Below are 18,887 nucleotides of genomic sequence, written 5' to 3' on the forward strand. Positions count from 1 at the left end.
GAAAACGTCGGGAAGAAGAACCTCCTCGACGAGCTCGCTCCCACCCGACGTTTACTCGGAGATCGACTTTTAATCTTGACACGATAACGCGGACTTTTCCGCCGCGATTCCGCCGAGCGCGAGGCAGCAGTGTGTCGTTGACCACCGTGGCGACCGCTCAACCTCGGCACCGCGACGAGGTCCACGTACAATCCCCAGTCTCATCCTCTAACCTCTCAACTTTCTAGCCCCATCCCTTCCTCTTCTTCTTCTCCCTCTCTGACCCCTGTTCTTCGTCCCGCCACTCCTTTAAACCCGGGGGAAGGAAGAAGATCGCAACCGGGGATTCACCGAGGAATTTCCCGCGGCTCCTCGCACCCTCCACTTATCAGATTCCCTCCTCCGAGGAGACGTCTCTTTCCGATCGGTAATTAACTTTGCTCCTCCTGCTTCTTCTTCGTCTTCCGGGCCGTCTCAACCGCGCTGCCCCGTGATCGTCGGCGAAGGAGCGGCGCGAAGGTGATCGCGGCGAGTTCCAATCAATTAGGAAAATCGTAATTTGTGCGGGGGATCGTTGGGAAGAGGAGAGTTCGAGGGACCACCATGTATTCGGCGCTGTTGCTAGTGAGATCCAGCAGGCTTGGACGTTATCCAAGGAGATTGGCTTCGTCCACCCCGGGCCTGAGGATTCCCGATCAACCAGTACGTGCTTTCTCTATTTCTCTCTCTATCTGGCCGCGTACGCGCCGCGCCGCGCCGCCCCCGTGCCCTCCTCGCTCTCTTTTTCTCCGTCGTTCCGAGGCGAAGCCGGCGGATCGATCGAACACCGCGACGATTGGGTGCTCCGGCACCCTGATTCAATTTTTAACGCGTTCTAATCGACCGTCGCCACTCGTCGAACACGCTTCCCCCGTCTTTTTGCACCCCTCCCTCTCTCCCGCCGCCCCTCGGTCTTCTGTGTTTTTTTTTCGCACGTCGTTCACCGACGCAATTAACGCGTTGTTGACCGGTCACGAGTGTACTCGGCTCTGTCGAGCGTCGGCTTAAGCAGTTGTCGAGGCGCGGGTCTGTGTAAGTTGTAATTACAATGTTGATGGTCGCGTTGGACGGTGTGCGTTTAATTTTGCTTCGTTATTGATAGTAATTTAAATGGTGACGTTCGATGATTGGACTGCGGGACTCGCGTTTAATCTGTCCGTAACCTGTTAATTGGGGCTGCTTGTTCAGAATGATCGATATGTAGTTTTTATATGTGTTATTATTACATTATAACGGCGTACTTGCAAGTTTATATTTATTGCGTTACGCGACCGGAAGTATTTACGTTTAGAATAATCTCGAGTACTCGACGACTAAGACACGAGTATGCAATCAGTTATTTCATTTCGTCCTATACAATGTCAGACTAGCGACGAGAATTTTAAACCACTCGACAAATCGAAATTTTATCTGTTTCTCCTGAATGTAAATTAAATACTAGTTTTCTACATTAATGGTTAAGCTTGGGAAAGAACGTAGACATAGAATGAGTATCAAATTCTGTTCCATCCTCCCAGAAATGATCTAGGATAAAGTAGCTGCGACAAGCTCAGTTGCTAAAGAAACCACAGGACGAAGGGTTGCGCTTTGACGCGGAAGCGTAACTTAAACATAAGTTTTCCGCGTATTAGTCGTAAAACATGTAATCTACGTCGCGTCAACAGAATGATGAATATTTAGAGCGAGAAACCTTGGAGCGCGAAAGGTTAATAGACGCGCAGGACGAAGACGATCGATCCTCGTTCCTCTTTCAGCCCGCGATTAACCGGCTGAACGTTCTGACGGCGAGGGAAAAACGGGGGGACGCTGCGCCGTCGACCGAACTTCGATTTGAATAATTTATCTCCGTTCTGTCCACGGGCTTTCCCGTGCCCCTCCGCGCGGAATTTCTTAGCTTCGCGGAAGGTTCCGGCGATTCAGTCGCGACGCGAATGAAAGATTCACGGTGTGTCGATCGAAACGATTCGGGGGAGGGTCTCGCGCGTCGCTGCCACGGGGAGAATGGCAGCAGCGTGCCGCTGCGCGAGCCAAAACAGCTCGAAGCGAAATCGAATCGAACGTTTCTGGGAATGCTACCGTTTCAACCATCGGCGTCCGTTGTCGTTTATCAATTGAGTCGCTCAGAAGCCAGTGCGTGTTAGAGTTGCCAGTGTGGTATTAGAATGAATCATTAATCACTCGATGTCACTACTATTTCCACAAATTGAATTGAATATGTGTCGCTTCAACCCTTACGCAACCAAAGTATTTCAAACCTCAACGTTACAATACTTCTGTACGAATACTGTTCTCGAAGCTCGAGTCAAAGTAGAATTAACGAGTCTACATCAGACGTTCCATCAAGCTTTCACGAAAACGTGACGAATCGTATAGAGGAAATCATAAAAATACCTAGCGTAGGTACCTAGCAGCAAGCTAAGATTAAAAGAAGCAACCGTATTTTTATTGTTTACGCGTCGTCGACGATTCCACCGTCTCTTCCAACGGAAACTACCGCTTCTTAAATGATTATCGCCCCAGGAAAGTTGAAAACCAACAATCCGTCATCGATGCATCGACGGCGAACATGCTGGTACCGCACGCTCGGCAAACAACGAGCGTATTCTTTTCCCGAGCGATCCCCGATAATTTTCTAATTGCGTGCGCGACGCGTCCGGTCCGCTCGGATGCGGAATTGCGCCATTCGTTCCCGGGGATCGCCGGTTTAATTGGCTGCGCCGCAATAAATGTAACGCGACGTTATCACGGCCGCGTAACTTAACCGATACCCGACCTCACCGAGTGCGTGTACACGCGAAACGAAATAAATATCGTTCACTTGCACGCTATCTTCGTCCGCGCGTCGCGCGTTCGTGCGATCGTATCGCGGCGACCTTTCCCAGGAGCGGCGCGGAATATTTCGCACGGAAATTTCGGAGAAACGCCAAGTGATTCGACGTGATCGATGAATCGGTTCCGCTCGTTTGTCACGTGGAACGATCCCCGCGGAGGGAAAACGGAGTGGAGGCCGCGCGATGGGAGAAACGCGATCGCGCCGATTCAACCTCTTTCGTTGGAAATTAATCTAGAGATTTGGCAAAGCGTTGCGAGAAGAATTTTCCGCTTTGGTATCTAGCGGCGACGCATATCGAATGTTATAAACATCTTTCGACGTGTCGGTGCGACACCTCGCCACCCTCTCCTCCCGCGATAACGAAGATAAGAATCCAGGTTTATCAATCGACCGAATAACAGACTCGCGGCTAGTAAACAAACGCGGCTGACGGTCACTTTTATCGACTGACGCGTCGACGACAGACGGGGATAGAATGATTGCTACCCCTGCTGACGCGAATTCGATCGGATTGCTGGAAGAATCGTTTCCACCCCTTTGAGAATTCGGAAGAAAGATGAGATTGAGAATGAAGATGAGTCCATTCCACTGTGAACAGGAATTTACTTTGAAGATTGCTAATAACGAGATATTCTTTCGCTTCGCGTGGATAACGAGCAAGGTTGATTTTGATTAAATTAATCTAAAAGTCGTCGTTACGAGACTCGCTCATTGTATGGCAAGAGATTAACGCTGAAGGTAGCGGTGCGTTATATATATTTACTGTTACCGTAACCTGTTAATTAACTAGCTAGAAAATAAAGTTGAACAAGTTGGACGATCGATGTTTCTCAGTGAAAACAGAAACGAAAGGTCAGACGAGGATTGAAAGCTGCTTAATCGGATAATGTAGGAATTAACCGCAGCGATAACTTTAAGAAGGAAACTTCCCAGCGGAATGAATCAATTTAACGAAACGAGTAAAATGTTCTTCGAGCGTGCGAATCATCGAAAACGCTGTTCCATTAACAACTGCATTAACAAAATTCCATGTAGGAAACTCCGACGGTCGCTTTTAATTCCGGTGTATTTGTTTTCCAGAATGAACGATGCGCCGTATGTTTTCATTGGAGTGCACGCGATATTTCACGGTTTCAGATCTTATGCAAATAAAAGCTTCGCTGCATTGTCGATATTGATTGAAAGGTTCCGCCGGTGAACAGCACCGTACGCGGATGCAGTAATAATTCGATTGCCCGTGCTTCTAGAGAGTTAGAATTCGGAACCGATACGACCGGCGAGTTTACTGCGTCTTAGACAGCAGATAAGAACCGCGCGATGTGATTTACAACGCGCAATCGGTAACCTTCGCGTTGCGAAACCGCTGGAATGTACGTCAAAGCAGATGCAGGACCGTGACTGCAATGATGTCGGGACGTTTTATGAGAAGAGGTCAGACATACCAATCTGTTTTTCAATGGAACCCCGTGCACGTTGCAGTACAGATCTGGAAATGAAAAGCACTCGTGGCTTTTTTGACAATGGTCCTCCGTTTCCGAGAAAAATCGGTTTGAAATTTGTTACCGTGGTAAGACGATAAATAATGTTACAATATTAAAATACAAGTTATGGAGAGATTGTAATTCAAAGGAAAGCGATATCTTGTAATACGCTTCTAATCGTCTTATTGCAGTAATATAAAAACTTGAAACTCATTTTCCTCGGAAACGGAGGACCATTGTCAAAAAGCCACGAGTATGGTATACGTTAGATAGAAATGAAAAATGTTGTGCAATTTGTGATGGGAGACAATGCAACGAGAAGTTTATCAGATTATTCTTCTCGATGTTGCAAGGGGCACCGATATTTTATCGAATAAAATCGTTCTCGGAAGAATTGCAGACACAATTTGATATTGTTCCCCGCTCGTTCCATTTAAAAACGTGTTAATGGCCAACTTTCGTCAACATACTTCTGATGCTATCTACCTGAGGGAAGATAATGGGCTGTCTTGTTTATAATAGATTACCCTGGACGACCACAGACAAATGGTGTCGCTGAGATCATGAATCCCCTAGAATGTATTACGTTTTCTCGTTCCGAACGCGGCGAGCGTCGCCGGCGAATCCGAAACTTCCTAATGGAAGTGTGCACGAATTAAAAACCACCTGTATCACGCTTTATTCGATCTCTGCGGCTCTATCGTCGGTTCTAGCCTGTCACGGTTTAATAAACGTTAATGAATGACTTCCAGTGGACATTTGTGTCTCACCAACCTGTTATCACTACCTTAAGTAGCAGAAACTTACGATTTCAATCATTATAGGAATTAAATGTACATTCTCGTCGACACTGGATGATTTCCTGTTCTGATTCGATTCTTAAAGAATAGAGAAACGTGCTGATCTCTTGCTATTCGAGTGATTAAATCATTTGTTCGTGACTTAGTCTTCCAAACAGGAACATTTCGTTTTGAACTGCTGACGTATGTCCGTAAAGGGTTAATGTTTTCAGGGTTAATTCTCGAATGATCAATTAAGAGACGGACCCGCAAAGAGAAACGAGAGCAGCAGTCAAACATCGCGATTCAACCAGCACAAGATAATCGCATCTCGAGTCACGGTTGTAATTACGCGTGCACGATTTTTCACGATGGTACATACTGCGTCTCCGGCGTAGCGAATTAATCTCCGTCACGCCATTCGAACTGATAGCGACTAAACTAATCTCAAACGGTTTTATGTAACCGATAACTTGCACGCAGGAGTCGCACACGTGTTCCCGTGGAATTGTGTCGAGTGGCAATCGAATACAAATTGGCCCACGGGAATTTTTCGTTCTCGTTTCGAGTGTTGCACGGAGATAACGGATGAAAAGTCCCAGAAATACGATAATGAACGCCCACGAAACGTCCGATCGTCGCTGGATTAATCGGTCCGTCGTGAAACACCGTCGAAGTCTCGCCGACGGATCTTAAATCCTTCGCGAAATGTCCGTCCGCGGTGAACAACCGCTGCGGCTGAAAGATATAAAGGGAAAACGGCGACATGTTTCGCCATCCAATTATCCGGCGAGCTTTGAACGCTCAAGAGGGATATAGAAACTTGTTCAAGGTTTTTCATCTGCAAATGGAAAGATCTCGGTCTTAGATTTTAATGACTGTCCTCGGTGAATAACGCGTCTTGTGTTTCCAACGGGCGACACGGGGATGAGGGTAAAGTCTGAACGTCGCGCACGCCGGGACAAAGTTTACGCGTCCGAGATAAGGCTCTCCGCTTCGAATATAAACGCCGGTGAATTCGAATACACGGGGAAGACTGCTTTTCATCGCGCGGATTAAGTCTACCGCTGACTCGGAAGGGAACGCGTTTGAACGCGAAATTGTACTTGCTCACCTTCAATGCTGACGCGTGATTCATTAGTGGCGGCCACGTCGCGTGAAAGTTTCCTTCGAGAGGAAAGAAACGAATTAAGGAGTTTGATTAATTGGCCGCTGAGGTAACTCTACGCCAATCTCCGAGCACGGCGAACGCCGCGCGTTGGTTCGCAAAGAAATGCGCGCGGATAGGTAAGAAGAAGATAGTAAGAAAAGATTAAATGAGAGGGAAATAGGAACGAAGTAAATAGGAATAGTAAAAAATACAGCGAAGTATACACCCGAGATCGTCGAATGCTTAACTAATTAGCTGAATCGTCGGTTGAATTGTTTCAAGGGAAATCGAGTGGACTTACGGAGGGAGCTGCAGACGACGGAGAGGCCCCGAAGGGCGGCGACCTTCAACGAGCGCAGCCAGCTGAAGTATGCGCGCCGCTTGGTGGTGAAATTAGGCAGCGCCGTTATCACGAGGGAGGACGAGCACGGATTGGCGCTGGGCCGCTTGGCCTCCATCGTCGAGCAGGTCGCCGAGTGCCAAAACGAAGGCCGCGAATGCATCATGGTCACCAGCGGGGCGGTCGCGTTTGGCAAGCAGAAGCTCACGCAGGAGCTCTTGATGTCCTTGTCCATGAGGGAGACGCTCAGCCCCGCCGATCACACCAGGGAGCACGCAGGTACTTGAATCTGGAACAATAACGATCACATCGAAACCATCTTCCTCAATCATCATCATTTCCGAAACCGTAGAATCTTTTAACTCGAAGTATCGAAGTCTTCAACTAGGACAGGTGACGAAGTATTAGGTCATTCGTAAAGTTCGTGCCGTTTCGTAATCGCAGAGCTTCAACGAGGACTCGATCGACTACACCTTCATCCTTCAGTTTCGTCGATAGAAGCTATTCGAGAGCGACAGTTATATTTAATATTATTTCACATGGTAGAAGAATGAACGGCACAACTTATGCAACGACCGGATACAACAGCAAATAAACAGTGAAATTTCGAAGAATCATGAAACCGACCGCCTCCAATAGGAACTTGGCATCCCGCGATTCCCGCTCGGGCTATTAAGTTACCTTCCCACCCGTTACAAAACCGTCAGAAATCTCGATCAACGGTTTCAATTGCCGGCGGCAGCGCGCGCCGCTCCGCAACGCGCCGCGCCTCGGGGGAAAATATTTCCGAGGGTGTTATTTACGGATTACGATAGAGGCGAACAAGCTGTTCGCCGAGAATTCCTCTTATTTCACGGACGGTGGGTGGCGCGAGCCAGATAGCCGACAGTAATCCTAGGCTTTCAGCGTTTCACCGTGAATTTCATTTTTGGTATATTATCAGCTAACTGCAAATTGGAGTACACGATCCAGCGGTTGTGCCCTCCGCCCTACGCCCTCCGGCCCCACACCCCCGTCCGCGATCTTCGCTTCTTTATCCTCCCGCACGCTAATGAGTTTCGAGGATGCCGCCGCGCTACTCGAGTTTACCATTTGCCCGGGCCCGTACCCTTTCATTATTCTCGCGGATTCATCCCCGTGCCCTCGGTGCTCCATTAATTAATCATAATTACGTGTCGCCCGGAAACACGAAGAATTATACCGCCGGCCGTATTTTAATTGTCCGCGACGAATCGATTTACGGGGCAATTTCAGGAAGTTACCGCAATCGTTCGCCGTCCCCCGCCCTCTCGAGCGACCGTATAAACGATCTAAATTAAAACGCGCAGTGTCCGGCCCCGCTGGAACCGACGTGCACACCTCCTTTGCAAATAAACGCGAGTTAATCGGACGAGTTACGCGGGAGACTCGAAATTCCAGTGACCAACGGCGGGGTGGAGCTAACGTCGATGTAAATCCGCGGACGTTTCCACCGGTGATCCTTTCGAGAGGACTTTTAACGAGCTCCTCCGGTGTTCTAGTTTCTATCGAACGCGATAGGTTCGTCGTATTAATTAACACGTAAGAACCGAGAGAAAAAGATGATGAACGAGCTTTGATCGGGTTTCTTCGAGGTGTTTGCGGTCGTGATCGTCGTCTGTACGTGACGGCGATGTTTAACAAGAAATTAAGGTATCAGAGGGCGACGAGTGAGACGCCGGATCTTGTTTAGATTGGCAGGTGTCTGTGTTTTCAATGGTTTTTAGTGGTACGCTGAATCTTGCGAACGGTCCTTGTACGGGTCGCTCAGAAGCCAATTGAGTCCGTTTTCTGATATTCCCTGATGTTTCAACATTTTCATGGAATAAATAATATTCTTTTTAATTATCAAAGCATTGATACGTCGATTGAATTGATTAAAACACTGAATACCATTAACGGAACCATTAATTTTTTCAACATCAGCCTCCTGGACTTAACCGCATTAGCTTCTGAGCGATACGCATCCGTGATGCAATTTTGAAACCGCATTAATTCGTCCAAAAAAACCGGACTATCTTTCCCCGGCTTACCCTATACATTTCATAAAATGTAAAAATGGAAAATGGAAATACCAATCTGCGTTAGCCGAAATCGTTCCCCGCCGGACAGTGCGAAGCGGCTGTCGCGCGGCCAGCAATTCCAGCGATGTCGCCGCGGATTGCTAATGCGTGGACGCGGCGCGAGGATGCGAGTGTAAAAAAAATTTGAAAGAATTTACGGTGTGCGCGCGGTCACCGGACGAAAGAGTTCCGCGCACTTTCGAATAAAGCGTCGCCGAATAACTGGCATTCCAGTGGAACAATCATACCTCTCTCTCGAGAGGATGAACGACCGTTCCACGGTGCGGCCGAACGGCGCCGTTCCCGTTTTATTATTATTCCCATGTATTAACGCGGCACGTTTACCTTCCCCGGCATTCCTTTTCGCCGCCGCGATTCATCGCGTGACCCTAAAGCTGATCGATACAGGCGACCGTAAATTTCAGGCGCGCGTTCCCTTTGAACCCGATCGAACGTTTCACCGGGCGAAGCGTCGGGGCGTCCCCGAGGTGCTTCCGGTTATCCACGAACTCCCCGGCAACTTGACAATGTCCGGCCCATCCATGTAGGTTAAACCAACAACCGCGAACCGCCCAATTCTTTTACCAGCAATTCCTTCGAGATTCTATTTGCCCGAGAAAACATCCGCGGTAATTCTCGTTTCGAGAGGCAGCGGCCGAACACGATCGACAGACATTGTCGAGGAAACGCCGCAGAGTCCTGTTTCTTATTGTTCCCCGGAAACCATTTACACGGCGTAACGACCATCAGGCTTTTTCCGAATCGCGTCGGGACGACGGAATACAATTTTCATTCCACGTACGTGTGTTCGTTCGAACGCGCGCGCCTTTCAATCTTTTCGACAGCTCCGAGGAGAATTGGCGAGAGACGCATTTGCATAAACCGAGAAGCGTGGAGATAGAGGTGATGAATTGGGGCTTTATCGGTGCTTGATAACGACACCGAAGCGAGGCTTCTTGCATGTTCTATGGGACTTTCCGCTTGTCACGATTATTACGTTAAATCGGTTTTATAAGAGTATAGTAGGTGTTGACTCGAACTAGATGTCTCCTAACGATAGACGATTCTATTTAATTGAATGTCTAACCAGATAGCTATGTGTTCCGTACTGTGATTCGAGTTAAATGCACGCTAGTTAGGAAGGATCAAAGTTTAACGACCAAGTCGCTCGTCTAACAATAACGCACAGTGCACCACATTGATCTACTGACCTGGTAGCGCTTCACGGTTCGGTAGAGGAAGGTGGTACGGTAATTTCGATCTCGTCTTCACGCAGGCACTCTGTTGGAACCTAGAGCAGCAGCCGCGGTGGGTCAATCCGGTCTAATGTCTCTGTACGACGCGATGTTCGCGCAGTACGGGGTAAAGCTGGCCCAGGTCCTGGTCACCAAGCCAGACTTCTACAACGAGGAGACGCGGAAGAATCTCTTCAGCACCCTGAGCGAGTTGATCAGCCTGAACATCGTGCCTATCATCAACACGAACGACGCGGTGTCGCCTCCGCCGCACGTCGACGAGGAAGTCTCCGGAGGCGGAGGACGAAGAGGGATCTCCATCAAGGACAACGACTCGTTGGCGGCCATGTTGGCCGCGGAGGTCCAAGCTGACCTCCTGATATTGATGAGCGACGTCGACGGGATCTACAATCTGCCGCCGTGGCAAGACGGCGCGAAGATGCTGCACACCTTCAGCTCCGACCTCAGAGGTACCATCAAGTTCGGACAGAAGTCGAAGGTAGGCACCGGCGGCATGGACTCCAAAGTGAACGCTGCACTCTGGGCGCTCGATCGGGGCGTCTCGGTCGTGATCTGCAACGGGATGCAAGAGAAAGCTGTCAAGAGCATCCTCTCCGGAAGGAAGATCGGCACGTTCTTCACGGAGACGACGGGATCCTCGACGCCTGTCGAGGTCGTCGCGGAAAATGGTAAATTCGCGGACAACCGTTCTCTCGATTTTTTCTAAACATGCCTCTCCGATACGATACACGGTTAAACGCAAACATTGATTCGCGGCGTTCGCTATTCCCCGTGTTTATAATTGTACGACGACAGTTGTTTTTCTATTTGGCAAAAGGCACGTTCGTGAAAGCGACAGGAGAAACGTTGGGGAAACGTGTTTCGCCGCGTCGCGCGCTGCAGTTTTTTTCGCCGGGGGTTCGGTTGCTCGCGTCATTTTGTTCTACCGACCATAGAAATATAGGTCATCGATTATCGAAGGTAGAAATGAAACGGCTTACGGTCGTTGTATCGTGGCCGTTGTACAATTATCCGCGACACGAGCTGGCTCCCCGTGATACAGAGAGCCGGGCATTATTCGCGGCCACATTTAATTCAGACGGGGCTCAGCCGTCCCGGCATTGAGAACTAAGTGAAAAGAAAAGTAGTTGAATATTCTTACCCCGGGAACTTCTTCCTAGCGGTAACGTCTCTGTCTCCCTCATTCTACTTCAGACAATTTCGATCTGGTTCCATTAAAACTTCTTTAATATACTCTTTTCTGCCGTTCAGCCGAGCCGGCGCACCGTGAATCTCTCTATTCGGGAAAATCAATTTCGTTAACGCGGACGATTCGAGATTCCGAAAGATCCCGGTAAATTCCGCCTCGGTCCCTGTAAAAGAGGTATGAACGGAGGTCCTCTTCGAGCTCCGTCCACGGCAACTCGTTCAACGGGTGAAATCGTAACTTCCAGCACGCGTGGGCAGCAGAACTTTGCAGGCTCTGCGTCCGGAGGAGCGCGCCGCCTGCATCAACGCTTTGGCTGACCTGCTGGAGACCCGTCAAGAAGGCATTCTGGACGCGAACGCAAAGGACCTAGAAGCTGCGAAGAAGGGTGGTCTGGCGAAACCACTGCTCTCCCGGCTGTCCTTGACGCCGGCGAAGCTGAAGTCGTTGAGCTCCGGCTTGAGGCAGATCGCGGACGACTCGTTGACGAACGTGGGTCGCGTGATCCGCAGGACGAAGCTCGCCGAAGGCCTCGAACTGAAACAGATCACTGTGCCCATCGGCGTGTTACTGGTCATCTTCGAATCTAGGCCTGACAGTCTGCCACAGGTCGCCGCGTTGGCGATGTCCAGCGCGAACGGTCTCCTCTTGAAAGGCGGCAAAGAAGCAGCGAACAGTAATAAGTACTTGATGGACCTGGTGAAAGAAGCGTTGAGCACTGTGGGTGCGTCGAACGCGATATCTCTGATCTCGACGCGAGAGGACGTCGGCGATCTGCTGTCCATGGAGAAACACATCGACCTGATCATCCCGAGAGGCAGCTCCGACCTAGTCCGCACCATTCAGGAGCAATCGAAGCACATCCCCGTGCTCGGCCATGCGGAAGGTATCTGCCATGTGTACGTGGACAAAGAAGCCGACCTAGCCAAAGCATTGAGGATCATCAGAGACGCGAAGTGCGACTACCCCGCCGCCTGCAACGCTATGGAGACGTTGCTCGTTCACGAGAGCCACATGAAGGGTAGCTTCTTCACCGACGTGTGCAACATGCTGCAAAAAGAAGGGGTGAGTAACTTGATACAGAAGTATTTCGACGAGACGTTTTTGGCGATGGATAGAGGCTATCAGCGAAGGCGCTAACGGTGCCTCGAGACACCTATCGGGCGCATACTCCGGCACCGGTTACACGGACACTGTACACGTCCTTTGAGGACTCGGTCCTCTCGAACTCTGCTTTGATTACTAATTACCGTAACCTATATAGTTCGAGGTATGTTTACATTGTTCCGGAAAGGAGCGTGTAGTCCCAGATGGTAGGAGAATGACGGATTGTGGGTTAATGTTTAGGAGGTCCACAAGTTGTTAGTTTCAGCAGGTCCTGTAGGAGTGCCGACGCTGTTCGGCCTCTTGAAATTCCTGCAAGACACTCAAGGATTCGTTAAAAAACATTGCAGGTGAAGATCAATTCCGGCCCAAAACTGAGGGAGCTGTTGACGTTCGGGCCTCCGGCCGCAAAAAGCATGAGGACCGAGTACGGGTCCCTCGAATGCACTATCGAGGTCGTGTCGGATCTTGATGACGCGATAAATCATATTCACAAATACGGCAGCGGGCACACCGATGTCATCGTTACCGAGGACAACAAAAGGGCCACCCACTTCCAGAGGGAGGTCGATAGTGCATGCGTATTCCACAATGCCAGCACGCGGTTCTCTGACGGATACAGATTCGGTCTTGGCGCGGAGGTGAGTCATTAAAATCCTACACGATCGAACGGCCACGTGATTCGGAATCGTATTACCCGAATATTCGCAGCTACGTTCCTCGCCTCCCTGAAGTATATTCCCCGATCAATCAGCGGTTAAACTGCATCATGGGCTTAACGATGCAGCTGAACGGATTAAAAATGAAAGGATACGAATGGAAAGATTGTTTACAAATATAAAACGATCGTCCATACGATATTCATTATTTCCAATCGTGACTGTCGTTTTTCATAACAGGAATCAATTCGAAGCTAATAATATTCTATTGTAAATCTTTTAACACTAGAACTACCGAGCACTTAGACTTCCAAACATTTCTTTATGATAACTACAAACGTGGATTTAAGATTTCAATTGGCTCATATTTTAGTTTAGGTATTACTAAATCATCAAAGTATCTGTACCTTTGCAGCAATTGTTAGGAATTAGTCATTTCGGCCAACCTGGTAGTTCTAATGTTAACTGTTAAATGTATCGCAAAGTTTCAACTTGGGAATACTAAATGTGCCCATAACAAAGTTTCAAGGATACTCAATTATGAAGTAGCTAACCTAACAAGATCCTCCAAGTTCTCTGGTCCTTCCATTTTGTTTCATTCTGGTCCTCCGACGTGACACGATGTTAGTATTTACCTCAATTTACATTAATAATCCTATGTAGCTGTCGCACGAGGCATCGACTCGTTCATGGGACGATTTTCTCTTTTGAAAGGTTGGCATTTCCACTGCGAGGATCCACGCACGTGGACCAGTTGGAGTGGACGGTTTATTGACCACAAAATGGGTACTGCACGGCGATGGTCACGCGGCTGCCGACTTTGCCGACGGTGGCGGGAAAGTTTGGCTCCACCAATCCCTGCCGCTGAACGAATCAGCATGAAACGAACCCGCCGAGCTGAACAATTTCGAAGGAGTTGGAGTTTTCGCCGCTGCGATACGGAGGATTCCTTGTCCGACACCAGCGGGCAGACGTTGCCGACTAATAATAATTCTTGAATCGTTCGCCGCTAAATGTTCGCGGATCGTTAAAAATCTGATAAAGTAGACCCTTGTAAAAAGAACGACAACCTCCGTCGCGAACGCAAATGGAACTATCGTGAATAGCCTATGGCGAACTTTACCACCGAAATAACTGAAACAAACCGTCTAATGTAAATTATTTTTTTAAATGATTGTATAGCAACGATATTCCTTTAGAATAAGTGTTCAATCGTAAGAATTAGTGCCGTATGAAATTTAGAGGGACACGTTCTTGGCGCCATTTTCTGATACAACGAAGATCTCTATGGAACTTGACGTGAATCATTTGTACCGTGTATTTAGCTACGCGAAGATAATTTATACCAGCAGGACGAATTTGAAATGTACCGTCGACCCATTTTATACTTGTGGCATACAGTTTATTCATCCAGAGTTTCCCTTCCTAACCGTAGAACAATTGAGAAGCTTGGACGTTTCTAGTTATTTATTTTGAGATACATACTCTAGATTCCCTTCAAGAAAGTGTGATGCTCGATACAGAATAGAATTTATGCTCAAATTGAGGGAATATCTACCTGGTTAATTCGAAAGCTCCTCAGGAAGTTTGTTAATGAAGCAAAAACCGTGAAGACTCTCCGTAGTCGCTCGAACCATTCCGGAAGTCGTCTGCTTTCAAATCGTCCGAATTTTAAATGACGTCAGCTCGTTACGGAAGTTGCAAATAACCGCCCTCTATACTTGACTTTTCAAACTTCGCAAGTCAAACACTTAACGCGTGTAATTACGAACCAGATCAAAGAACTGACGTTTAACGATGGAATTCGTTAAATATTTCTATATATATATTAAAACCATCTTTACTCCTTATGCGCTAACAGATCTAAGAGGCAAAAATATTTTGAAATTAAGAAATGGAAAATATTAAATTAATCATACCGTAGACGTAACAGTCGTAATTAATTTATATGTAAGAGGATAAGTCATAAAGAATATATCTTTATTCAGTTCTCTTATAATACAAAATCTTCTGTCCATAAAAATAGCGTTGTCACGACAGGTTCCATATAATTACACTTTATTTAATTAAGTCTTTTTACATATTTTCGGGAGCCCACAACTTGAATGTCCTATCGTATGAGCTTGTTCCGATAAATTTGTGGTCAGGCGATATATCGACTGACATAACCTTGCCGTCGTGGCCGGGTAGCGTTTTGAGCGGCTGCCAGGTTTTATTCGACCAAATTTTAGCAGTACCGTCGTACGATGCTGTAACCAAATACTGGCCTTCTACTCTCTGATACTTCACGTCGGATAATAAATTGGTGTGAGCGGGTATCGTGTATATACAAGATCTTTTTCGCAAGTCCCATATCTTGCAAGTATTATCCTCGCTCGCTGTGGCTATATGAAATCCGTTAGGAGAGAAGTCAATACCGAAAATGGATTTCAAGTGACCTTCCATAAACATAATACACCTTCCTGTACGAAGATCCCATACCCTACCAAAAGAATCATGACCACCTGTGGCACTCACACTACCGTCGCATTGGAAGCTGCAATCAAATAAATACACAATAATGTGAAAATATTTGTTCCTATTCATTGAAGCTATGATAATAGTACTTGTCATATATACCTAATACAATGAACAGCTCGAGCATGACCCTCCTGATGCAGAACTTCAGCTTGTTGTTCTAAGTCCCAAAGTCTCCAGGATGCATCATAACAACATGTGCCCAGAAATCGCCCAGAAGGATGAAATGCTAACCTGGAAACTCTGTGCGGTTCATGTCCCTCGACTTCAGCCAGTGGTTCCTCACCTGTTCCTCCGCTCCACAATTTCACTGTTCCTGTACATACATTAAATATATTATATTCATTGCTGTATTACATTTTCAAGTTAAATAATTGAAGAGAAGGGTGGCATACCATCTGAAGCACAGGATGCCAATACACAAGTCTGTCCTGGTTTGTCTCCTACTACTTCTTCAGTAATAGTAGCTTTCGGATGAAAAACAATGCAGCCAACATTACAAGTATGCCCTTTAAGAGTTCGCAACAATGTACAATCAGGTACAGACCATATTTTACACAAGCCCGACCATGAAGCTGTAGTAAACAACTTTGAGTTTGGGCTAAACTGACAGAAAGAAATTGGTCTAGTATCGCCAATTTGAGAACAGTAGATTGTCAATGCTTGCAATTTCTTTAGTAGTTCTTGACGTCGTGCTGTACGTGTAGCTGACGGCAGTTCTAAATCCTGTCTTGCTTTATCCAATCTAGCCTTTGCTCTTGGTAGTGAATATGCTGTAAAATAAAATAATCATAAATTTAACATATATCCAATAATGCAAAAAAATAATTATATTTCTATATACTTACAAGATATCCAAGAACGAGCTATTTGAAGTGATTCTGGTCCCTCGTGATACCAAGTAGTTTCAGTATCTCTCTCTATAGCATGAGAAGGTTTCTCTTCTTCTTCATGTTTCTTTTTAATAGCATCCTCTCCAAGACTAGCTAATAATTCTCTTAATCTTGTCCGTCTATCTGCAGGTCCTTCACCAAATAGACAAATAGGTTCACCTAATTGCCTCAAATTCTTTTTAACTTCTGAATCATCAGTGGACACATTTATTTGTCGAGCCTTTTTTCTGCGTTCAAATTCTTCTAGGAGTGCTTGTCTATCTTTTGACATCTCATCTTCGAGTTCCATATATTCATTAGATATGTGAACATTTCCCAAGGTAGTAGTAGTATTAACACCATCTCCCAAATTTGCATTATCTTTCTCTTCTTCAGAAGATTCTGCTGCTGCAGCCAATCTGGCCCGCTCAGCTTCTTCCAGTGATCCATAATGAACAGTTTTCTGTTTCTTGACATAAACCAAATCCTCATCGTCCGACATTTCGTATAATTAGTTTCGATACTTAATCTACGCTATTAAAGATAAATTTAAAAAATATGAATAATCTATGTCATAAATACCCAAAGAATAACATTACGAACAACGTGGATCTAACCTATAAACCAGAGAAACAGTCGTACCTATGATACTACGAAGGTGCTCCTTGCGTGATATGAAAAAAATAATACACAAAGCTGAATCCAATTGTTGTTTACGTTTGTTTAATGAGTGTCATTCATTAAAGCGTTCCATTATAACTGTATTACTAGCGAACTGTCAAGCACTTTAAATCACGAATAGACAATATCACATAATACTTTCATGCAAAAAATCGGTGTACTATAATTAATATAATATTTTAATCATCCCGAAAATTTGAACTATTAATGCAAGAACATTGTATATTGGCAATTTCTCCTTACAGTGTTTATAATTAATTAACAACACCATCAATGTTTTTAGTTGTAGCTATGCTATCAAGTATACCAACTTTCAGGTTCGTATATCTCAGAATTTCTAGGGTCCACCCTCGCAGTTTTAGTACTAGTGTTAATACCAGTATAAAATGAACGGATTATATAATCTGCAAGTAAGTACTGCGTTAAAATTATGTTGGTCCTAAGAAAGATGAGTTATAAATTTAGCTCTCTCAGACTGAGCATAATTACTTAATTTAAGTTCTTTATACTCCAAAGCCACCCACACAACCAACAATCCCCCTCACCACCCCACCCCAGATCAAGAATTCTTGGACTAATCAAACAAAGAAACAAAGCCAGAAAAAAATACCAAAGAACTGCAAACCTCTATTACAAACTAAGAAACTTTCTAACCCAACAAATTAAAAATAGACTCCTCAGAAACAGAGAGTGGAGAAAAAGTTGTATTAGAAAGCTTTCGAGATAACTGGTCGCGGTAAGGGAGGAAAGGGATTGGAAAAGGGAGGAGCAACGCGGCATAGGAAGGTTTTGCGTGATAACATCCAGGGTATCACGTGGTGTCAAGCGTATATCCGGCTTGATTTACAAAGAAACTCGTGGTGTACTGAAAGTCTGTCTGGAAAACATCAATTCGTGACGCAGTAACACAGACCGAGCACGCCAAGAGGAAAACAGTGACCGCCATGGATGTCGTGTACGCCCTAAAGCGTCGAGGAAGAACTCTTTATGGTTTCGGCGGTTAAGAAATCTCATTTCTGCCTTCGACATTTATCAAACGGCCCTTTTCATGGCCACTAAATTTTTAAACTATAGATACGATTCTATTCAACTGACATCTACGAAAAATATTCTTGATCTATTTTCCTTATCTTGTTTTATGGATAACTTTGACTTGAACTCAAAGGGATCTTTGACCTTATTCTTTCCTGCACCTCTTATAACCTGCTATGCACTATAGTTCGGAAACAGTGTAAACTGTTATAAGATGCTTTCTATACTTGATAAACGATTACAGAAACTTTCTTTCATTCAGAATTAAACCCTGAATTGCAAATACTCCGAAAATGTATTGCCTCATAGAAATTAGCTACGATTTTTTTTAGTCTAGAGTGTCTAAGTTTTGATACTATTGTTGATTGCTTATCGAATATGTTCGTATTGGTAAATTTAAACTGAGGTGGACGGAGAAAACCGGAATTTTCCTGATCTTGCAGTAGTTATAAAAAATGGAAGAAACTAAATGCCCGTAGCTGAAGTCGGGTGTGTCATAAAAATGAGGAAACAGTGGGGACTGTTAACGCAAGCGCAGCTCGCACTATATCTAGTTGCGCGACATAAGGCGAGCAGCTGCAAAGGGTCATAGAGCCCGGGGGATGGAAAGTGGCTTATTTCCAAATATGTTTTTTCTGATTATGTGTGAAGGGTTAACGAAAATAGAGAGTAGTTTGTCGATTTAAAAATTCAAGAGACAAAGTCCTTTACGTGCATAGAACTAGAAAATATAGTTTGTTTGGGGTACTTCAGGGGTGTGGTGCAGTGTGTGCCTCGTGAGGTGTTCGAAAATATTCAAAATACCGATGTTCTCGAATATTTTTTTTAATTATGTGTGAGATGAGATGAGCCTCGCCTTTGTAGAATGCTGTTGTATTTGGATAATGTAATTTTATCT

General features: G+C 45.9%; 2 protein-coding genes and 1 pseudogene across 6 annotated transcripts; 2 read left to right on the forward strand and 1 right to left on the reverse strand.

Annotated features, from left to right (window-relative positions):
• The first annotated feature begins 47 nt into the window (after positions 1-47).
• P5CS (Delta[1]-pyrroline-5-carboxylate synthase) lies at positions 48-14,274 on the forward strand. 3 transcript variants are annotated; one of them, XM_031983506.2, is made up of 6 exons: positions 48-681; positions 6,544-6,880; positions 9,959-10,606; positions 11,372-12,189; positions 12,579-12,869; positions 13,602-14,274. In XM_031983506.2, exons 1-6 carry the CDS (start codon positions 583-585, stop codon positions 13,767-13,769), a joined length of 2,361 nt encoding a protein of 786 aa, XP_031839366.1. In that variant the 5' UTR covers positions 48-582; the 3' UTR covers positions 13,770-14,274. The 3 variants fall into 3 exon arrangements, with proteins under 3 accessions (XP_031839366.1, XP_031839369.1, XP_031839368.1); XM_031983509.2 differs by lacking the exon at positions 48-681 and adding an exon at positions 731-1,050; XM_031983508.2 differs by lacking the exon at positions 48-681 and adding an exon at positions 5,899-6,398.
• Positions 14,275-14,846: 572 nt separating this feature from the next.
• U4-U6-60K (U4-U6 small nuclear riboprotein factor 60K) lies at positions 14,847-17,477 on the reverse strand. Of its 3 annotated transcripts, none has more exons than XM_031983511.2 (5): positions 16,919-17,477; positions 16,253-16,805; positions 15,800-16,177; positions 15,507-15,720; positions 14,847-15,423 (listed from the first exon to the last, which is right to left on the reverse strand). In XM_031983511.2, exons 2-5 carry the CDS (start codon positions 16,776-16,778, stop codon positions 14,964-14,966), a joined length of 1,578 nt encoding a protein of 525 aa, XP_031839371.1. In that variant the 5' UTR covers positions 16,779-16,805; positions 16,919-17,477; the 3' UTR covers positions 14,847-14,963. The 3 variants fall into 3 exon arrangements, with proteins under 3 accessions (XP_031839371.1, XP_031839370.1, XP_031839372.1); XM_031983510.2 differs by having other exon boundaries at positions 16,253-16,810; XM_031983512.2 differs by having other exon boundaries at positions 16,253-16,810; positions 16,894-17,477.
• Positions 17,344-18,066, forward strand: LOC116429997 (histone H4-like; annotated as a pseudogene).
• Positions 18,067-18,887: the final 821 nt, after the last annotated feature.

The sequence above is a fragment of the Nomia melanderi genome, chromosome 2 (assembly GCF_051020985.1).
Source record: "Nomia melanderi isolate GNS246 chromosome 2, iyNomMela1, whole genome shotgun sequence".
Classification (NCBI taxonomy): domain Eukaryota; kingdom Metazoa; phylum Arthropoda; class Insecta; order Hymenoptera; family Halictidae; genus Nomia; species Nomia melanderi.

Excerpts from the sequence above, each read along its gene's own strand:
- P5CS (XM_031983506.2), top strand. The coding sequence starts at position 583 with ATGTATTCGGCGCTGTTGCTAGTGAGATCCAGCAGGCTTGGACGTTAT. Across the intron at positions 682-6,543 it reads TGAGGATTCCCGATCAACCA|GGAAATCGAGTGGACTTACG; the intron begins GTACGTGCTTTC and ends AATTGTTTCAAG. Across the intron at positions 10,607-11,371 it reads CGAGGTCGTCGCGGAAAATG|CACGCGTGGGCAGCAGAACT; the intron begins GTAAATTCGCGG and ends CGTAACTTCCAG.
- U4-U6-60K (XM_031983511.2), bottom strand. The coding sequence starts at position 16,778 with ATGTCGGACGATGAGGATTTGGTTTATGTCAAGAAACAGAAAACTGTT. Across the intron at positions 16,178-16,252 it reads AGCTCGTTCTTGGATATCTT|CATATTCACTACCAAGAGCA; the intron begins GTAAGTATATAG and ends TTTATTTTACAG. Across the intron at positions 15,424-15,506 it reads CGAGCTGTTCATTGTATTAG|CTTCCAATGCGACGGTAGTG; the intron begins GTATATATGACA and ends ATTTGATTGCAG.